Raw genomic sequence first — 22,450 nt, 5'->3', positions numbered from 1 at the left:
AGCAAGGGCATTGAAGATGAAATGTGGCTGGGTCTTTCATCATGACAATGATCCCAAACACACCGCCCGGGCAACGAAGGAGTGGCTTCGTAAGAAGCATTTCAAGGTCCTGGAGTGGTCTAGCCAGTCTCCAGATCTCAACCCCATAGAAAATCTTTGGAGGGAGTTGAAAGTCTGTGTTGCCCAGCGACAGCCACAAAACATCACTGCTCTAGAGGAGATCTGCATGGAGGAATGGGCCAAAATACCAGAAACAGTGTGTGAAAACCTTGTGAAGACATACAGAAAACGTGTGACCTGTGTCATTGCCAACAAAGGGTATATAACAAAGTATTGAGAAACTTTTGTTATTGACCAAATACTTATTTTCCACCATAATCTGCAAATAAATTCATTAAAAATCCTACAATGTGATTTTCTGGATTTTTTTTTCTCATTTTGTCTGTCATAGTTGACGTGTACCTATGATGAAAATTACAGGCCTCTCTCATCTTTTTAAGTGGGAGAACTTGCACAATTGGTGGTTGACTAAATACTTTTTTTCCCCACTGTACATGGTCAGGTATGTGCTTGATTCACAAAATAACAAAAGATAGATAGTTCTCGAGTTCTTTCTTTAGTTCGTCACAGGCCTGTAATTATAAACATGCTCAACTGGAATAGTGAGATGTTGTCAAACACAAAGCTTATACCACAATGACGTCCCCCTTTCATGGAAAGGTATTTACACTAGAGAAGAATGTTTTTTGGTTTAATGTTAAAGATACTCAATAAGATAAATTGTTACTTGTCATAATCCTATTCTGTTTGTTTTCGAGACTGTTTAGTCTCGAAGGGGGAATGTCGTATATAAAGATTATTACTATTCTAGAGGAACAAAGAGGACACTGCTCTCCGGGTGGTCATGACATCCGTCACTTATGCTGAAATCTTGTGATATGAATAAACTTATGATCAAAGGTTCAGTATGAGCGGACTCCTTTGTTTGACAGCAATGAGCACCAGCAGCGACACAATATACCACACCCACTACATCCATTCTATTGTTTTTTGATGAAGAGTCTCTCCCTTCTCACATGTATTTGGGTTATATGATATTCCCTGTGAGAGCCTTCATGCCCAAACACATGCAGTGTGATAAATGTAAATTTTTCAGTCAAGTGCAAGTGTTGGTTCAGGAAAGATTTTATTCGCTTTTTTTTAATTAATTTTTTTAGAAGTCCTGCATTATGAGCTATGACGCTAATATTTGTGTAAACTCTTCACAGTTGCTTTCGCTGGCGACGGAAAAGATGGCGGAAGCGGACGCTGATCTGGATCTTCAATCTAATGGCGGTGGATTCAAGGAGATTCGTATCTTGCAGGAGTACGGTTTGTTAATGAGGAGCAGCTGATCGGATTGCCAATATTGAAGAATCCATTTGAGATATCCAAACTGGTGGAGAGAGTGCTGGGTAAAATGAAGGCTGTAAGGATCACGAGAGGCGGGCTTGTTTAATTTTTTGTACTTCTGAGGATCAGATGGAACGTGTGTTACGTCTCACCCGATTTGAGAAGTTTGACGTGTCGTCTGTGTCTCTTCGGAACAGGGCACCCCTCAAAGGGGTGCTTGATTCACAAAATAACAAAAGATAGATAGTTCTCGAGTTCTTTCTTTAGTTCGTCACAGGCCTGTAATTATAAACATGCTCAACTGGAATAGTGAGATGTTGTCAAACACAAAGCTTATACCACAATGACGTCCCAAGCTTGGAGGACTGATGTCGTTAGACACTCGCACTGAATAGAGACAGGGTGATTAAGTTAACTTCATTAGATATCCACCTGGAATAGTGATACTAAAAACTACCCGGTAGAAATCGTGTTATTTCATTGCCCCTTAGATGGCATTGAGGAGAGGCAGGAGACTCTCAAAGCTTCTGCTTAGTGTGACGTTGGTATTCATTGTGGGTTGGATGCTTATCAAACACGGTCCTGTTCAGGTGAGCCTGTACGACTATGGCTACAGCCGGCTGGAGTACTCGGACGCCAATCACATCCCGCAGGATGACAGTGACTGCAGTGCCATCCTGCAAGGAGACATGATGGCCATCGAGCACGCAAAGGTCCTGTCAATTACAAGCAGCTTCCTCAACAGCACGCGGATCCCGGACGAGCACTACCTGGAGCTGACCCGGGACTGTCAGAGGTTCAGGTCTACGCGCAAGTACCTGGAGTTCCACCTGAGTCGTGAGGAAGAGGACTTCCCCCTGGCCTTCTCGCTGGTCGTCCACCACAAGGTGCAGAACTTCGAGAGGCTGCTTAGGGCCATCTATGCCCCACAAAACTTTTACTGCATCCATGTGGATATGAAGGCCAAAGCATCCGTCCTTGCTGCCATCATAGCCATCACATCCTGCTTTGAAAATGTGTTCTTGGCCAGCCATCCGGTCAGTGTGGTGTACGCAAGCTGGAGCCGTGTCCAGGCTGATATCAACTGTATGAGTGATCTGTACAGGGCTAGTCCGCAATGGAAGTATTTCATCAACCTCTGTGGCCAGGACTTCCCCATCAAGACCAACCTGGAGATGGTGCGCAGCCTGCGGGCGCTGGCGGGGGGCAACAGCATGGAGTCGGAGGTCATGCCCAGCGGTAAGAAGTCGCGCTGGAAGAAAGTGCACCAGGTTGTTGATGGCAAACTTCAACGAACAGAGCAGGACAAAGCTCCTCCGCCCTTCGGTATACCCATCTTTTCAGGTGGGGCGTACATTGTGGTGAATAGGGGCTTTGTGCGTGCTGTGCTGGAGGACAGCAAGGTGCTGGCTCTCATTCAGTGGGCTAATGACACTTGGAGTCCCGATGAGTTCCTGTGGGCCACCATCCAGAGGCTTCCCGGCGTGCCCGGCTCCATGCGCCCCAGCCCCAAGTTTGACATGACGGACATGCACGCAATCTCCAGGCTGGTGAAGTGGCCGTGGCATGAGGGGGAAGAGGACTCCAGCTCTGCAGTGTATCCTCCGTGCCATGGTATCTATGTTAGATCAGTGTGTGTATACGGGGCCGGAGACCTGCAGTGGATGCTGCAGCAGCACCACCTCTTTGCCAACAAGTTTGACACAGACACAGACCCCATTGCTATCAGATGTCTGGAGGAGCACCTTAGACATAAGGCCCTGGAAGAAATACACTAACGCAAATTACTTTGTGTGCTCTGAACGTTTCGAACCTGTATTTGTTATCTCTGGGAGCCAACTCAAATGGAACTTTTATGGCGCCATCTCTGTTTTATCCATTTAAATGTCATCCTAGATAGAGGTGGTTTTGTTGGGATAAATAACTTTTAAATGTCCTGGTGATTTATGTCCTAATGATTATTTACATTAAAGGGAAATCTTGACTTACCTTCATATTCTGATTGTACTTTCACTTTCAATATTAAATTAACAATGTGATTTGTAAGTATGGAGGTGGTATTGATAGTATTTTGACTGATAATAATACATTCAAGTTTATATCCTCTGTCTCTGGTACAGAGACTGTTGTGAAAAATCCAGTCCATGTTTTATATTACCAATTGATGTTATAATTCCAGTATTCCATGTTTTACTAAATAAATAGTTGAGCTACAGAGCTAGTGAACAACAATGTACAGTCGCTAGTGAAAGTCTACACACCCCTTGCATGCCTTCACATGCTGCTGCCTTAAAATTCAATCTAAAAAGGGACTAAATTGGATTGTTTTCCTATCGATCTACATAACCTACTTCACATTTTGAGTGAAAGAAAAATTATAGAAAATGTTACAAGTTCTCCGAAATACAAAATGAGGACGTATTGATTGCATGTCTTCACACCTCAGAGTTAATACTTGGTGGAAGCACCTTTGGCAGTCATTACAGCTGTGAATAATTTTGAATAAGATTCTACCAACCTTGCACAACTCTTATTGCAACATACAGTATATCCATTGTTTTTGTCAAAATTGGTCAAACTCAGTCAATTTGGTTGGGAATCATTGATGTACAGCAATATTCAAACCTTGTCTCAGATTTTTTAAGCAGATTTAAGTCAGGACGGAGACTGGACAATTCAGGAACACTCAACACCTCTAGAACCATTCTGGTGTGTCTTTGGCATAAAAATGTGTTGAATTGTTCTGCGGGAAAATAAAACTCTATCCCAGGGTTAGGTTTTCAGAAGACTGAGGCGGGTTTCCCTAAAAATCTTTACCTGGGCTTTGCTCCTTTACTTTTTTATTTTGATCTCAACAAACTCAAGTCCCTGCCGGTGACAAGCATACTCATAACATGATGCTGCCACCACAAAACTTGTATCCCTGCAATGTTTTAAGTAATGTTTAACAAACGATATCAGACCATAAGATAACATAACATAAAGAGGGACATTACAATACACTTGACCAACACTCGCAGAGAAAGGGCACATTGTAGACAGTAGGGGCGAGGGTAACAGATATTTACTTTTACATATGTAAATGTAGAGTATGTGAATGCATAGTGGCCAACTTGACTCACACACACACGTGCACGGAAAAATGGACAGACATACCAAAATGAAAGTTTTAAACTTTTGAAGCTATACAGTGTTTGTTTACACAATTGCATTGTTTACAAACAATTAAGCAAACCAATCTTACATTTTGGGTTATGATGAGGCAAGACAGTTAAACTATAAGCTCATCAGGCATTTATAAGTTTTATTCTTCAAGAATCAATGGCTATATATCATTAATTTAAAAGTCCAAAAAGGGTTGTACCAATCCCGGGTTTTGCCCCTTTAAATGATAGACAACCAGAAATGCAACACAGGAGCTTGCCGTCACCCTGCGAGAGTGTCACATTAATGATGTATTGTTGCTACAGCAAAATAATTTAGAAGTACCTTTTTAATGCCCCACAACTGTATGTGGGGACAACCTTATGATTCTGGATAATAACATAGTAATTGACTGATTGACAGGTTTTAAACATGTTTGTTTAAATGAAATCGAATTTCTTTCAAAAACTCTCATAATCCCCATTACTTCCCAAAATATGTCCGTTCCCCTTTAAATACTTATGCGTTATCCGTTGTGTTGAACACTGCCTGGATTCTTGCTGTGCCTCTGTCTTGCGTTGACAGAGTAATAAGGTATCATACATGGTAGAATAGCCTTTCCTCTTCACCACAGGTGTGTGCAGGCAGGAAGAGTGTGGTCTACTCTTAACCACAGGGTCATATGGCCAAACAGGTAGCAGGCACCAACAGAGTTCACTCTTTTATCCACTTTGTGGGAAAGAGAGAGGCGGGGTTGAAAGACAGTATCTTCATTAAACTATAGTATGGGCATACTGTTTTGTGAAAGTGTGAGAATGTAGACCTACGATGAGAGATTTAGAAATGTCTAGAGGGATATGTCATTATTGGTTATAAGAGGGCACGTCAAAGGGACCTGTGTGAGTCAGAGATTGTCGTTTAAAGGAATTCCACACATGCAAATTATTTAGTTTCTTCCTTGTTCCCATTCAGCTCTAAATCTGCCTATAGTGTTAGATAACATTAACATTAGCGCTCTTGTTTTGTGAGCCAGACTCAAAGTACATCTGGCCGAGGGGATATTATATAAGTGCTCCAACCCGAGATGGAAAAGGGATTTGACCAGAACACGGCTCAAAGCAAAACATATTATATTTTACTAAAATCCGTGCCACTCCACTTAGTATGATATGTTACTTTACGTTACATATCAATGTAATAGCAGTTGTACAAAATACAGTACCAGTCAAAAGTTTGGACACACCTACTCATCCCAGGGTTTTTCATTATTTTTACTATTTTCTACATTGTAGAATAATAGTGAAAACACCATAACTATGAAATAACACATATGGAATCATGTAGTAACCAAAAGTGTTACTCCTTCAGTCTGCAGTCCAACTCATCCCAAACCATCTCAATTGGGTTGAGTCGGCTGATTGTGGAGGCCAGGTCATCTGATGCAGCACCCAATCACCATCCTTCTTGGTCAAATAGCCCTTACACAGCCTGGAGGTGTGTTGGGTCATTGTCCTGTTGAAAAACAAATGATAGTCCCACTTAGCGCAAAACAGATGGGATGGCGTATCGCTGCAGAATGCTGTGGTAGCCATGCTGGTTAAGTGTGCCTTGAATTCTAAATAAATCACAGACAGTGTCACCAACAAAGCACCCGCACACCATCACAGCTCCTCCTCCATGCTTCACGTGGGAACCACACATGCGGAGATCATCCGTTCACCTACTCTGCGTCTCACAAAGACACAGCGGTTGGAACCAAAAATCTCACATTTGGACTCATCAGACCAAAGGACAGATTTCCACCGGTCTAATGTCCATTGATTGTGTTTCTTGGCCCAAACAAGTCTCTTTAGTAGTGGTTTATTTGCTGCAATTTGACCATGAAGGCCTGATTCAGGCAGTCTCCTATGAACAGTTGATGTTGAGATGTGTCTGTGACTTGAACTCTGTGAAGCATTTATTTGGGCTGCAATCTGAGGTGCAGTTAACTCTAATGAACTTATCCTCTGCAGCAGAGGTAACTCTGGGTCTTCCTTTCCTGTGGCGGTCCTCATGAGAGCCAGTTTCATCATAGCGCTTGATGGTTTTTGCGACTGCACTTGAAGAAACTTTCAAAGTTCTTGAACATTTCCGGATTGACTGACCTTCATGTCTTAAAGTAATGATGGACTGTCATTTCTCTTTGCTTATTTGAGCTGTTCTTGCCATAATACGGACTTGGTCTTTTACCAAATAGGGCTATCTTCTGTATACCACCCCTACCTTGTCACAACCCAACTGATTGGCTACCACCCCTACCTTGTCACAACCCAACTGATGGGCTCAAACGCATTAAGAAGGAAATACATTTCCACTAATTAACTTTTAACAAGGCACACCTGTTAATTGAAATGCATTCCAGGTGACTACCTCATGAAGCTGGTTGAGAGAATGCCAAGAGTGTGCAAAGCTGTCATCAAGGCAAAGGGTGGCTACTTTGAAGAATCTCAAATATAAACTATATTTTGATTTGTTTAACACTTGTTTGGTTACTACATGATTCCATATGTGTTATTTCATTGTTTTGATGTCTTCACTATTATTCTACAATGTTAAAAAAATAAAAAATAAAGAAAAAACATTGAATGAGTAGGTGTCCAAACTTTTGACTGGTAGTGTATATATATACAGTGGGGAGAACAAGTATTGGATACACTGCTGATTTTGCTGGTTTTCCTACTTAAAAAGCATGTAGAGGTCTGTCATTTTTATCATAGGTACATTTAACTGCCATAAATGTTATTCATGTCATTATTAATGTTATTCATGTCATTATTAATAGGTTTTACATAATATCATTATTATTCGTACAACTTGTATTTTGAAAATTTATTTTGCTTGTATTTATGTGATAGGAACTATCTGTACATTCTATGTTGTGTTGGGACGCTTTTAGTGGTGACAAGTTCCAGACATCGCGGTAAAGTAGCGTGGTAAAGTTTAGTACTCTGAAAGATAAGTTAAATTAACGACGTGTTTATTTACAAGTATTCTTGTTTCTAAGTGGACCCATTTCCCTCTCAGTTGTGTGCAGCCAGCGAGGTATGTTCATTATGTTAATTATTTGTCGCGCATATTTACGTGCAAGGTTTCTGTAACGTGAACGCCAACTTGTTTTTTGTGCATGTGTTGAAATGTATTTAAACAGTTCGACGGTGGATTGATGACGGTGGAGAATTTAGTAGAATAATAAATCCATCAGTAACCAGAACAGCGGCGTCGTGTATTTCCTGGAGGGGAGTGATAGTACACTTCAACTGTGAGAGACGGAATCTAAAACAAAAATCCAGAAAATCACATTGTATGATTTTTTAAGTAATTAATTTGCATTTTATTGCATGACATAAGTATTTGATCACCTACCAACCAGTAAGAATTCCGGCTCTCACAGACCTGTTAGTTTTTCTTTAAGAAGCCCTCCTGTTCTCCACTCATTACCTGTATTAACTGCACCTGTTTGAACTCGTTACCTGTATAAAAGACACCTGTCCACACACTCAATCAAACAGACTCCAACCTCTCCACAATGGCCAAGACCAGAGAGCTGTGTAAGGACATCAGGGATAAAATTGTAGACCTACACAAGGCTGGGATGGGCTACAGGACAATAGGCAAGCAGCTTGGTGAGAAGGCAACAACTGTTGGCGCAATTATTAGAAAATGGAAGAAGTTCAAGATAACAGTGTGTAACAAGATATTAAGAGACATTAATGTAAGTGATTTAGCGATATTGATAATTCTTTATTTCATTGAATAAGTCATTGATTTACTTAAGAAGATGATTTATGTTTGTGCATTTAAGAAAGCTGTTATTTTGAGTGATTCTGCAACATTTCAAAATCTTTATAATGCCTGCCTTTATTCTGAAGGGTTAATTTCAAAGACAATAACTTAACTTGGCATATTCTATTCTCTTGAGTATTTCTTTTGTAAAATGTTTGTTGTAAACTCTACTGTTTATTTAAGACAACTGTCTTGTGTACAGGTTACTTTCAAATAAGTTAATATGTCACATAGAAGTAAAGAGAGTCAGTGTAAAGGATCACTCGTAGAGCCAGTAGAAGAGACAGAGCAGACAGATGAGTCTAGCGTTGTACAAGAAGCAGTACAGTCTGAAGAGCCTCGACGAAGTGGAAGAGCCCGTACATTAACGGAAAAGGGAAAAGAATTTCAGAAAGAAAAAACAAAAGAACTACTAATTCGCTTTGACAGCATTTATGAACGCTGGAAAGTTTTAACTAAGGTGGCTAAGAAATCAGTTACAAAACAAGATCCAAGTAACATCCTACACGAACACAGCAGCACTATTCAAAGAGAGTTATCTGAACTGAATAATGTTTATGAAGAATATCGCAGGATTGACAGCCCAGCTCACGAGATGCGCCGCAAGCTGGATAAATGTATATCAGTCACCAAGATTGTTGTACACAACGCGCAATCTCAAATTCAAGGAACAAAGGAGGAACTGATTTGGCCGGATGCAAGCTCCGTATTCGCATCTACGATTTCCAGTGTGTCATCTCCAGACATTAAGTCTTCTAAGGCCACTTCCATTCGCTCTAATGTATCCTCAGTTAAACGACAAGAAGCCGCTTGTCACGCTCTGGCTCCGGGACTGTGTATTTTGAGCCAGGGTGTGTTCATTTGGTTGTGTTGTATTTGGTTGTGTTTCATTGTTTGGTCGTGTGACTCCCAATCAGTGGTAACGAGTGTCAGCTGTCGGCTCGTTATCTCTGATTGGGAGCCATATTTAAACTGTCAGTGTTCACCTTAGTGTTGTGGGTTTTTGTTCCTTGTCAGTCATTGTAACGGAGGACTTCACGTTTCGTCATTGTTTGTTGTTTTCGTGTTTCGGCTTTAATTTAATAAAGTCATGTTCACCTTCAACGCTGCGCATTGGTCCTCCTCATTAGACGATCGTGACAGAAAAACCCACCAAGATGGGACCAAGCAGCGTGTCCAGGAGCCGTCGCCAGGGAGATCCCTCACAGATCTCCTTCGCCTCCTGGACTGGGTCAAGCCGAGTGAGGAGGAGAAGGGCTTGACACTATGGCAGAAGGGCGAGAGGCTGGCGAGCAATATGGAGACCTGGTCCACGGGTAGGAGAGACGCCCCGAAAATTTTTAGGGGGGGGCTCACGACGTCGGACCAGCAGGAGGCCGCGATAGAGCGGCCCAGTGGGTTGCCGGAGAAGGCCGCGGGTTACGGGGGCCACTGGTCGAAGAGGGGATGGAGGAAGTAGAGGCACGGCGAGAGGTACTGGCGTGTGTTGCCAGTCCGGTCCGGCCCGTTCCAGATCCCGGTGTAGGACCAGTGGTGTGTGTCCCCAGTACAGTCCGGCCCATCCAAGCTTCCCGCACCAAGCCAGTGGTGTGCGTCGTCAGCCCGGCTCTGCCCGTGCCTGCTCTCCGCATCAAGCCTGTGGTGCGTCTCGTCAGCCCGGCTCTGCCCGTTCCTGCTCTCCGCACCAGGTCTGTGGTGCACGTCGCCAGCCCAGGCCGGCCCATTCCTGCTACTCGCACCAAGCCAAGGGTGCGAGTCGTCAGCTGATTCAGCCCATTCCTGCTACTCGCACCGGGCCAAGGGTGCGAGTCGTCAGCAGATTCAGCCCATTCCTGCTACTCGCACTCAAGCCAAGGGTGCGAGTCGTCAGCCGGATTCAGCCCATTCCTGCTACTCGCACCCAAGCCAAGGGTGCGAGTCGTCAGCCGGATTCAGCCCATTCCTGCTACTCGCACCAAGCCAGGGATGCGAGTCTTCAGCCTGGTGAGGCCTGTTCCGGCTCCACGCACCATGCAAAGGGTGCGTATCGTCTGCCAGGTCCGGTCCATTCCTGCCTCACGCGCCAAGCCAGGGGTGCGCGTCGGCAGTCCTGATCCAGCCAACTGGGTCAGATCGGACTGGGGACACTGCGGGGGGTTTGTAGTAGGGTGGTGGTCAAGCCCGGAGCCGGAGCCGCCTCCGAGGAGCAATACCCACCCAGCCCTTCCCTATTTGGGGTGTAGGCACGGTCGGAGTCCGCGCCTTTAGGGGGGGGTACTGTCACGCTCTGGCTCCGGGACTGTGTATTTTGAGCCAGGGTGTGTTCATTTGGTTGTGTTGTATTTGGTTGTGTTTCATTGTTTGGTCGTGTGACTCCCAATCAGTGGTAACGAGTGTCAGCTGTCGGCTCGTTATCTCTGATTGGGAGCCATATTTAAACTGTCAGTGTTCACCTTAGTGTTGTGGGTTTTTGTTCCTTGTCAGTCATTGTAACGGAGGACTTCACGTTTCGTCATTGTTTGTTGTTTTCGTGTTTCGGCTTTAATTTAATAAAGTAATGTTCACCTTCAACGCTGCGCATTGGTCCTCCTCATTAGACGATCGTGACACCGCTGCTGAGTATGCAGCCACAAAGGCTGTGTTGAAGATTATGGCTGAGCAAGAGTGCCACCAAGAGAAACTCCAAAGACTTGAAGTTGAGGACAAGAAGATAGTTGCAGAGCAAGAAGTAGCTGCAGTAACTCGTCGTCTTCAAGGCGAAAGAGAAGAGACTGAACGTAAGATAGAAAAGGAGAGACAAGAAGCTTTGCTCTTAAAGAAACAGCAAGAAGAGAATGCTGCAAGGAAAAGATCTGTAGAAGACTTAAAAAGAGAGCTTGGACGTTTAGAGGAGATAAAAAGACTGAACGCGGCGAAAATGAGTTGTATCCAGACCAAAGGCTTACTCCACATAAGTCTGAGCCGCCTACATTTGAGCAACCAATTGATCAGGTGAATCCTGTGTATCAGCACCCACAACCACTAAGGGATGTGGCTCCAAGAAGTGTGCTTCAAAACGACACAAGAGAGCTTGTGAAAGTCCTGGCTGAGGCTATATCAGCAAATAGGCTTCCCATTCCAGAGCCTACAATTTTTAGTGGGGATCCACTCAAGTTTAACCATTGGAAGTCTTCCTTTCAGACACTGATTGAGAGAAAAAATATTCCAGCTGCAGAGAAAATCTTCTTCCTTCAGAAATATGTGGGAGGAGCAGCTAAAGAAGCAGTAGAAGGTTATTTTCTGATCGATTCAGAAGATTCATATCATGCAGCATGGGACCTGCTCAAGGAACGTTATGGTGAGCCGTTTGTGATTGCCAAGGCCTTCCGAGACAAATTACATGCTTGGCCAAAACTAGCTCCTAAGGAGAGTGCAGACTTAAGAAAATTTGTAGACTTTCTACGTAGTTGTGAATTCGCTATTGCTCACAATGAGAGTCTAAAGGTTCTTAATGATGATATTGAGAATCAAAAACTAGCTGCCAAACTACCCGACTGGTTAAGTAGCAGATGGAACCGAAGGGCCACACAATACCAACTGGAACACAGAAGGTTCCCAAGCTTTAACTATTTTGTGACATTCCTGTCGATGGAAGCTAGTTTTGCGTGCAACCCTATAACATCCTACAACGCATTACGACAAAGTGAACCTGATAAAGCAAAGATCAAGAACCAAACTGTAGGTGCCAAGATCTTCACAACTAACATCAGTGAGAGAAACATAGTCACATGTGTGTTATGTAAGAAATTAGGACACAGTTTACACAAGTGCTTCAAATTCATTGAAAGGACAGTCGCCGAACGAGTCAAGTTCATTCAGAATGAAAGACTGTGCTTCGGATGTTTAAGTCCTGGCCATCAATCCAAGAGCTGCAGTAGCCGGATGGTCTGTGACACCTGCTCAAAACGTCATCCCACATGCCTACACGAAGATCGCTCAAAACAAGAACCAAAAGGGGAAACATCTAAAGACATAAGTTATGGCAAGGAAAGAAAGCTACTGTCAACACAAGAGGTTATCAAGGAAACCACATCCAACAGAGTTGTGCAAGATGGCAATACTACACAGACTTCAGTGATAGTACCTGTCTATGTGTCAACGCAAAGTGATTCAAGTAAGGAAGTTCTTGTCTATGCTCTGCTAGATTCACAAAGTGATTCTTCCTTCATTCTTGAGGAAGTAGCAAACATTCTAGATACGAACGCGGAACAAGTGAAGCTGAAACTATCTACAATGTCGTCAAAAAGGACAATTGTACCCTGTAAAAGACTCAAATACCTACAAATAAGAGGTCTATTCTCCTCTAAGAAGATCACAGTGCCAACAACGTACACTCGTGAATTTATCCCTGCCAATCGGACACACATTCCAACTTCAGAGACCGCTAAAGCATGGCCTCATTTGGAGCATCTTGCAGAACACATTGCACCGCCAAAGGAATGTGAAATTGGTCTGCTAATCGGATACAATTGCCCACAAGCGCTAATGCCCAGAGAAGTCGTATGTGGAGAAGAAAACGAACCCTTTGCTCAGAGAACTGATCTAGGTTGGAGCATAGTGAGTTATGGTGACCCACAAGAGCACTACAGTGATGCAATTGGAGTAAGTCACCGCATCATTGTAAGGAAAGTGATACCTGAACCCAAACCAACAATCAAGCTCAAAGGTGAAGTTCACTATGTTTGCAAGACTCAGATCAAGGAAATGATCAGTCCAAATGATGTAATTAAGGTACTAGAATCTGATTTCAGTGAAAGAGTTGAAGAAGATGCAACCGTCTCTCAGGAAGATCTCCACTTCTTGACTAAGCTGAGAGATGAAATCAAACACAAACAAGATGGTCATTATGAAATGCCCTTACCTTTCAAACAAGACAGACCAAATCTACCCAATAATAAGTCATGTTCTGTTCAGCGTCTAAGAGGCTTGGAACGAAGGCTCAAGAGAGACCAGAAATACTGCTCAGACTACATGAACTTCATGAAAGATATCATTGCTCGTGGTGATGCTGAGAAGGTTCCCGAAAAGGAACTCAACAATCATCCAGCCTGGTATATTCCCCACCACGGGGTATACCACCCTCAAAAGCCTGGGAAGATACGCGTCGTCTTCGATTGCTCAGCAAGATTCCAAGACACGTCATTGAATGACCACCTTCTTACTGGGCCAGAGCTCACAAATACCTTGGTGGGAGTTCTCTGCAGGTTTCGTAAGGGCCCAATTGCTATTATGTGTGATGTGGAGCGAATGTTCCATCAGTTCCATGTAAGACCGGAAGACCAAGACTACCTGAGGTTCTTATGGTGGGAGAATGGTGACCTGATGTCTCCGCCATCAACTTTCCGGATGAAAGTCCATCTGTTTGGGGCAGCCTCCTCACCCGGCTGTGCCAATTTTGGTCTCAAACATCTAGCCGCTAAAGGTCAGGATCAATTTAACCAAAACGCTGTTAAATTCATCCAAAGCAATTTTTATGTTGACGATGGACTGGTGAGTGTAACGTCTGATGCTGAGGCAATTCAACTCATCAAGGAAGCAAGAGGTCTTTTGCAGCACAGGCAAGCTAAGACTACATAAGTTCGTCTCCAACAGCAAGCATGTATTGAAATCAATACCAAAGGAAGAGTGCGCTGAAAGTGTCAAAAACCTTGATATGGCTTTGGGAGAGCCACTCATGGAAAGAGCTCTCGGAGTGCAATGGTGCGTGTCCTCTGATGACTTTCAGCTCAGAGTTACAGTCAAGGAACACCCGTTGACCAGAAGAGGAGTGCTATCAACAGTAGCTTCCATCTACGACCCATTGGGGTTCGTAGCCCCATTCATTCTCCTAGGAAAGCAGATATTGCAACAACTGTGTCGAGACAAGGCCGGTTGGGATGAACCACTCTCAGAGGAGCTCAAGACACAGTGGGAATCTTGGCTACAAGATCTACAAAACTTGTCTAATGTAAGGATCAGAAGGTGCTATATTCCAGCAAACTTCATAGATGTCAAACAGTACGAGCTTCACCACTTCTCAGATGCCAGCGTCACAGGCTATGGGGAGTGTACTTATCTCAGAACAATCAACACCAATGGGGATGTCCATTGTTCGTTAGTCATGGGGAAAGCACGTGTTGCCCCCACCAAAGTGACCACAATACCACGCCTTGAGTTATCTGCAGCAGTGGTAGCAGCAAGGACAAGTGTTGTGCTCAGAAAGGAGCTCGAAATAGATGGTCTTCAATAACATTTTTGGACAGACTCAAAGGTTGTCCTTGGATATATAAACAATGATGCAAGACGATTCCACGTCTTTGTGGCTAACAGAATCCAAAGAATCAAGTCCACTACAGATTCAAATCAATGGAGATTAGCAAGAGTAGCACAGGTGTACCCTAGCACTGATGGAAGAGTCAGAAAGGGTAAAACTGTTAATTAGTGACTCAACCTTAGATAACCAGGGAAAACGCACTACAAAGCCAGTCTATCTTGACAGGCCTGTATACAAGACAGTTTTACTGCTTGAAGCAGAATGAATGTTATGGTTATTTTGTGAGGTGAAATCCCAAAGGATGTGATTTGGTGGGAGTTTAACTGCCATAAATGTTATTCATGTCATTATTAATGTTATTCATGTCATTATTAATAGGTTTTACATAATATCATTATTATTCGTACAACTTGTATTTTGAAAATTTATTTTGCTTGTATTTATGTGATAGGAACTATCTGTACATTCTATGTTGTGTTGGGACGCTTTTAGTGGTGACAAGTTCCAGACATCGCGGTAAAGTAGCGGCGGTAAAGTTTAGTACTCTGAAAGATAAGTTAAATTAACGACGTGTTTATTTACAAGTATTCTTGTTTCTAAGTGGACCCATTTCCCTCTCAGTTGTGTGCAGCCAGCGAGGTATGTTCATTATGTTAATTATTTGTCGCGCATATTTACGTGCAAGGTTTCTGTAACGTGAACGCCAACTTGTTTTTTGTGCATGTGTTGAAATGTATTTAAACAGTTCGACGGTGGATTGATGACGGTGGAGAATTTAGTAGAATAATAAATCCATCAGTAACCAGAACAGCGGCGTCGTGTATTTCCTGGAGGGAGTGATAGTACACTTCAACTGTGAGAGACGGAATCTAAAACAAAAATCCAGAAAATCACATTGTATGATTTTTAAGTAATTAATTTGCATTTTATTGCATGACATAAGTATTTGATCACCTACCAACCAGTAAGAATTCCGGCTCTCACAGACCTGTTAGTTTTTCTTTAAGAAGCCCTCCTGTTCTCCACTCATTACCTGTATTAACTGCACCTGTTTGAACTCGTTACCTGTATAAAAGACACCTGTCCACACACTCAATCAAACAGACTCCAACCTCTCCACAATGGCCAAGACCAGAGAGCTGTGTAAGGACATCAGGGATAAAATTGTAGACCTACACAAGGCTGGGATGGGCTACAGGACAATAGGCAAGCAGCTTGGTGAGAAGGCAACAACTGTTGGCGCAATTATTAGAAAATGGAAGAAGTTCAAGATGACGGTCAATCACCCTCGGTCTGGGGCTCCGTGCAAGATTTCACCTCGTGGGGCATCAATGATCATGAGGAAGGTGAGGGATCAGCCCAGAACTACACGGCAGGACCTGGTCAATGACCTGAAGAGAGCTGGGACCACAGTCTCAAAGAAAACCATTAGTAACACACTACGCCGTCATGGATTAAAATCCTGCAGCGCACACAAGGTCCCCCTGCTCAAGCCAGCGCATGTCCAGGCCCGTCTGAAGTTTGCAAATGACCATCTGGATGATCCAGAGGAGGAATGGGAGAAGGTCATGTGGTCTGATGAGACAAAAATATAGCTTTTTGGTCTAAACTCCACTCGCCGTGTTTGGAGGAAGAAGAAGGATGAGTACAACCCCAAGAACACCATCCCAACCGTGAAGCATGGAGGTGGAAACATCATTCTTTGGGGATGCTTTTCTGCAAAGGGGACAGGATGACTGCACCGTATTGAGGGGAGGATGGATGGGGCCATGTATCGCGAGATCTTGGCCAACAACCTCCTTCCCTCAGTAAGAGCATTGAAGATGGGTCGTGGCTGGGTCTTCCAGCATGACAACGACCCGAAACACACAGCCAGGGCAACTAAGGAGTGGCTCCGTAAGAAGCATTTCAAGGTCCTGGAGTGGCCTAGCCAGTCTCCAGACCTGAACCCAATAGAAAATCTTTGGAGGGAGCTGAAAGTCCGTATTGCCCAGCGACAGCCCCGAAACCTGAAGGATCTGGAGAAGGTCTGTATGGAGGAATGGGACAAAATCCCTGCTGCAGTGTGTGCAAACCTGGTCAAGACCTACAGGAAACGTATGATCTCTGTAATTGTAATTGTAATTACAAAGGTTTCTGTACCAAATATTAAGTTCTGCTTTTCTGATGTATCAAATACTTATGTCATGCAATAAAATGCTAATTAATTACTTAAAAATCATACAATGTGATTTTCTGGATTGAAGTGTACCTATGATAAAAAATTACAGACCTCTACATGCTTTGTAAGTAGGAAAACCTGCAAAATCGGCAGTGTATCAAATACTTGTTCTCCCCACTGTAGTTAAAAAACAAGATTGTCACAACAAACTTATTTGTCAAAAATACATCGAATCTATTTAGAAATTAGTATCCCCTCTTTCTCATGAACAGGACATCAAACAGAACTCAACCACAATTATTAATATACACAAATGCACACACACACACACACACCCTCAGGCCTGGAGGGAAGCAGAAGTAATTCCGCTACCCAAGAATAGCAAAGCACCATTTACTGGCTTAAACAGCCAACCAATCAGCCTGTTAACTACACTTAGTACATTTTTGGAAAAAGATTGTTTGACCAGATACAAATTAACAACAGATTTTCAGCACGTTTAGAGGGAAGGACATTCACCATGTACGGCACTTACACAAATGACTGATGGTTGGCTGAGAGTAATGTATCATAAAAAGATTGTGGGAGCTGTTTTATTACATTTCAGGCCAGCTTTTGACATTATCGATCATAATCTACTGCTGGAAAAACGTACAGTGCATTTGGAAAGTATTCAGACCCCTTAACCTGTTCCACATTTGTTACGTTACAGCCTTATTCTAAAATGGATTATATAAATACAAATCCTCATCAATCTACACAGAATACCCCATAATGACAAAGCGAAAACAGGTTTTTCTAAATAAAAATTTTTTTAAATAAAAAAACAGAAATACCTTATTTACATAAGTATTCAGACCCTTTGCTATGAGACTCGAAATTGAGCTCAGATGCATCCTGTTTACATTGATCATCCTTGAGATGCTTCTACAACTTGATTGGAGTCCACCTGTTGTAAATTCAATTGATTGGACATGATTTTGAAATGCACACACCTGTCTATATAAGGTCTCACAGTTGACAGTGCATGTCAGAGCAAAAACCAAGCCATGAGGTCAAAGGAATTGTCCGTAGAGCTCCGAGACAGGATTGTGTCGAGGCACAGATCTGAGGAAGGGAACGAAAAAAATGTCTGCAGCATTGAAGCTCCCCAAGTACACAGTGGCCTCCATCATTCTTAAATGGAAGATGTTTGGAACCACCAAGACTCTTCCTAGAGTTGGCCGCCCGCCAAACTGAGCAATCGGGGGAGAAGGGCTTTGGACAGAACCGAATATAATAGCATAGTATAACGTTACTGTAAGACAAAAAACACCACCTCATGATTTTGCGAATGGTCACATTTTTCTCTCAGGTGGCCAAAACTCAACAGCGTGCCCCATTAGGAAAAATATGTGCTTTGATTGAAACTAAACACAGCTGGGCTATGCTACAGTTAACATCATCTGCTAAAAAATGTGGTCACTGAACATAATTCAAAAACAACATTGTAGGCTACTTCGAAACTGTAGCCTATAACTTAAGAAGATCTAAATGCATATCCCCATGAAACTGATCACTGGTAAAATTTGAAGAATTGACAGTGAGAAACGTGAAGGGGGTGGTAACGGGACAGGTCGGTTACCTACGGATCTGCAGCCTGGCCTTAAATAAAAGGCTCTTGGGTACACTAGTCCCTCCCTGACAGGCAGACCGGAATTTCCAGTTGAGATAAGGTCAGTGGTTACTACTTTCCCTGCTTGGCCTCCGACCGCAAGGCACTACAGAGGGTAGTGCGTACGGCCCAGTACAACTTCCTGCCATCCAGGACCTCTATACCAGGCGGTGTCAGAGGAAGGCCCTCAAAATTGTCAAAGACTCCAGCCACCCTAGTCATAGACTGTTCTGCCTGCTACCGCACGGCAAGCGGTACCGGAGTGCCAAGTCTAGGTCCAAAAGACTTCTCAACAGCTTTTACCCCCAAGCCATAAGACTCCTGAACAGCTAATCATGGCTACCCGGACTATTTGCACTGCCCCCCCCACCCCATCCTTTTTACGCTGCTGCTACTCTGTTAATTATTTATGCATAGTCACTTTAACTCTACCCACATGTACATATTACTTCAACTATCTCAACTAGCCGGTGCCCCCGCACATTGACTCTGCACCGGTACCCCCCTGTATATATAGCCTCCCTACTGTTATTTTATTTGACTTCTGCTCTTTTTTTCTCAACACTTTTTTGTTAAAATAAATGCACTGTTGGTTAAGGGCTGTAAGTAAGCATTTCACTGTAATGTCTGCACCTGTTGTATTCGGCACATGTGACCAATCAAATTTGATTTGATTTGATTTGATCACATCTGATTTCAGGATTGAAGTTTAACACCCACACAGCAGTCAATACAAAGTGAAAATTCATAAATAAATATTTATAAATTGATAAAACATTCTAAATTGACCTTGTGATACATGTCGTGTAGGAACCTTGGCAGAACTTTGGCATATACACTACCAGTCAAACGTTTGGACACACCTACTCATTCAAGGGTTTTTCTTTATTTTTACATTGTATAATAATAGTGAAGACCTCAAAACTATGAAATAACACATATGGAATCATGTAGTAAACAAAAAAGTGTAAAACAAATCAAAATATATTTTATATTTGAGATTCTTCAAATAGCCACCTTGATGACAGCTTTGCACACTCTTGGCATTCTCTCAACCAGCTTCATGAGGTAGTCACCTGGAATGCATTTCAATTAACAGTTGTGCCTTCTTAAAAGTTAATTTGTGGAATTTCTTTCCTTCTTAATGCGCTTGAGCCAATCAGTTGTGTTGTGACAAGGTAGGGGTGGTATACAGAAGATAGCCCTATTTGGTAAAAGACCAAGTTCATATTATAGCAAGAACAGCTCAAATACGGAAAGAGAAACGACAGTCCATCATTACTTTAAGACATGAAGGTCAGTCAATCAGGAACATTTCACGAATTTTGAAAGTTTCTCCAAGTGCAGTCGCAAAAACCATCAAGCGCTATGATGAAACTGGCTCTCATGAGGACTGCCACAGGAATGGAAGACCCAGAGTTACCTCTGCTGCAGAGGAGAAGTTCATTAGAGTTACCAGCCTCAGAAATTGCTTCACAGAGTTCAAGTAACAGACACATCTCAACATCAACTGTTCAGAGGGGGCTGTGTGAATCAGGCCTCCATGGTCGAATTGCTGCAAAGAAACCACTACTAAAGGACACCAATAAGAAGAAGAGACCTGCTTGGGCCAAGAAACACGAGCAATGGACTTCAGACTGGTGGAAATGTGTCCTTTGGTCTGGAGTCCAAATTGGAGATTTTTGGTTCAAACCGCCTTGTCTTTGTGAGACGCGGTGTGGGTGAATGGATGATCTCCGCATGTGTAGTTCCCACCGTGCAGCATGGAGGAGGAGGTGTTATGGTGTGGGGGTGCTTTGCTAGTGACACTGTCTGTGATTTATTTAGAATTCAAGGCACACTTAACCAACATGGCTACCACAGCATTCTGCAGCGATACGCCATCCCATCTGTTTTGCGCTTAGTGGGACTATCATTTGTTTTTCAACAGGACAATGACCCAACACACCTCCAGGCTGTGTAAGGGCAATTTACCAAGCAGTAGAGTGATGTAGTGCTGCATCAGATGACCTGGCCTCCACAATCCCCTGACCTCAACCCAATTGAGATGGTTTGGGATGAGTCGGATGGCAGAGTGAAGGAAAAGCAGCCAACAAGTGCTCAGCATATGTGGGAACTCGTTCAAGACTGTTGGAAAAGCATTCCAGGTGAAGCTGGTTGAGAGAATGCCAAGAGTGTGCAAAACTGTCATCAACGCAAAGGGTGGCTATTTGAAGAATCTAAAATCTAAAATGATTCCATATGTGTTATTTCATAGTTTTGATGTCTTCACTATTATTATACAATGTAATAAAAAAAATAAAATAAAGACAACCCTTGAATGAGTAGGTGTGTCCAAACTTTTGACTGGTACTGTATATATATACACAGTTGAAATCGGAACTTTACATACACCTTAGCCAAATACATTTAAACTCAGTATGTAGGCATCAGTGAGCTGCTACTAACACACACACACACACACGTGCATGCCCACACACACACGGAGAGAGAGAGACATCATGCAATGGGATTCAAATAGATTTAACTGATCTATTACTGGTCCTGCATCATAAAAAAACAATAGAACACCAACATGTCAAACACAGTCTCACAAATACGTACTTGGTAACAGAGTTCCAAACATACACCTTGACTCGGGACAAACGGCCACCACCAGCAGCCACCACCACACACTATCAGTTATCCTGTAGGTTCAGTATGGATCTGTACTGCACTCCTGTGGTCATACACCATACTGCAGCTCAATGTCACATCAACTATCCTCCTTCCCTAGTCACCAGTCTATTCAATAAAGGTTTTAAAATAATAATCAGATACTGATCCACTAATGGAATTTGAAGAACCTGGTCCTAGATCTGTTCTTGCCAACTCCTATGGTCATTGTCATGCCAACCAAGACAGCACAAACAGATCTGGGACCGGGCTGGTAAATAACTTACCTGGAGAGTAGAAAGTGGGCATAGCCATCAGGAACATACTGGGTCTGCTCTTCAGTCTCATAATGGGCATGGTCTTCAAGAAGATACTGAGCGTTGCCTGTGGGATCGTATGGCAGTTCTGGAGTGTTCTTTACGTTCAGCCTCCCAGTGGGCCTGGCCGCTCTCATTATGGCTATAGTCATCAGACTGGTCTTGGACATTGCCTTCAGTATGGTAGTAGTAGGAAGTAGTAGTATGTCCTTCAGTTTCGTAGTGTTGGCTGAGGCCAGCATCTCTCATATCTGCAGCATGGTTGTGGGTTTGGTTGTAGGCATGGTCTTCAGTCTCATGGAGGTCATCAGATGGATGATCAGTGTGTGTGTGGTGGTCAGTGGTGTTGTCGGCTTGGTCCTGACTCACTGTCCACTGATGAGGAACACTCTCACTGGCTTGCTGGCTCCAAGACTGGGATGTAACATCTTCAAGTCTGGAGGTGGGGAAAATGACTACATGGGTGACAAATACATAGCAAACGTAATAATCACTGACTATCAGTCATTCTCAGTAATGTCCATTAAAGACTGCAAAATCACAGTTTAGAAATCACAGATTAATATTCACACACACGTTGTGTGAGAGAGAGGGGAGCTGGCTCCATTAACTGTGGTGGGGATACAGCTGTAATGAGACAGGTAATGCATATTTAAATGAGGCGTAAACAGATTTATAAACACACACACAGTGCTGAAATCAAAGCCTGGCGCAACACACACAAAGTGATCCCTTGTATCCTCTCCAAAAAGCTCTGTTCATGCTGGAGAGGGGTATGAGGCCACACGGGTCAATATCCACTCTCTACCCCGTTCATCCACCTCATTCTTCCCTCACATAGAACACACCATCTTACTCTCTTGATAGCTTTTAACTCTGCTTCCACAGTCCGTGCTACTTTACAAATACCCAGCAGCTGTTTAGAGGCCCATACACACTCCGAAACCCATAGAAAAGACAGGATGGTCTCAGGGCAAACACAAAGAAGCATAATATATATAAAGAAACATCATAACTCTCATTTATCTAAACAA

General features: G+C 43.1%; 1 protein-coding gene and 2 long non-coding RNA genes across 3 annotated transcripts; all 3 read left to right on the top strand.

The window, feature by feature from the left end:
• The first annotated feature begins 1,813 nt into the window (after positions 1–1,813).
• LOC121584073 (beta-1,3-galactosyl-O-glycosyl-glycoprotein beta-1,6-N-acetylglucosaminyltransferase-like) lies at positions 1,814–3,370 on the top strand. Its single transcript, XM_041899905.2, has one exon. It carries the CDS (start codon positions 1,884–1,886, stop codon positions 3,168–3,170), a length of 1,287 nt encoding a protein of 428 aa, XP_041755839.2. The 5' UTR covers positions 1,814–1,883; the 3' UTR covers positions 3,171–3,370.
• A 4,137-nt stretch (positions 3,371–7,507) lies between these two features.
• On the top strand, positions 7,508–7,786 carry LOC121570142. The gene is made up of 2 exons (XR_006661869.1): positions 7,508–7,617; positions 7,724–7,786. It is a non-coding gene; the product is annotated as an uncharacterized LOC121570142 (long non-coding RNA).
• Positions 7,787–15,062: 7,276 nt separating this feature from the next.
• LOC123492741 lies at positions 15,063–15,437 on the top strand. The gene is made up of 2 exons (XR_006661868.1): positions 15,063–15,268; positions 15,375–15,437. It is a non-coding gene; the product is annotated as an uncharacterized LOC123492741 (long non-coding RNA).
• The last annotated feature ends 7,013 nt before the right edge of the window (positions 15,438–22,450 follow it).

This window comes from Coregonus clupeaformis, chromosome 16, assembly GCF_020615455.1.
Source record: "Coregonus clupeaformis isolate EN_2021a chromosome 16, ASM2061545v1, whole genome shotgun sequence".
Lineage (NCBI taxonomy): Eukaryota > Metazoa > Chordata > Actinopteri > Salmoniformes > Salmonidae > Coregonus > Coregonus clupeaformis.
The sequence above is the reverse complement of the archived record's forward strand: the minus strand, read 5'-3'. Positions and strand labels throughout refer to the sequence as shown.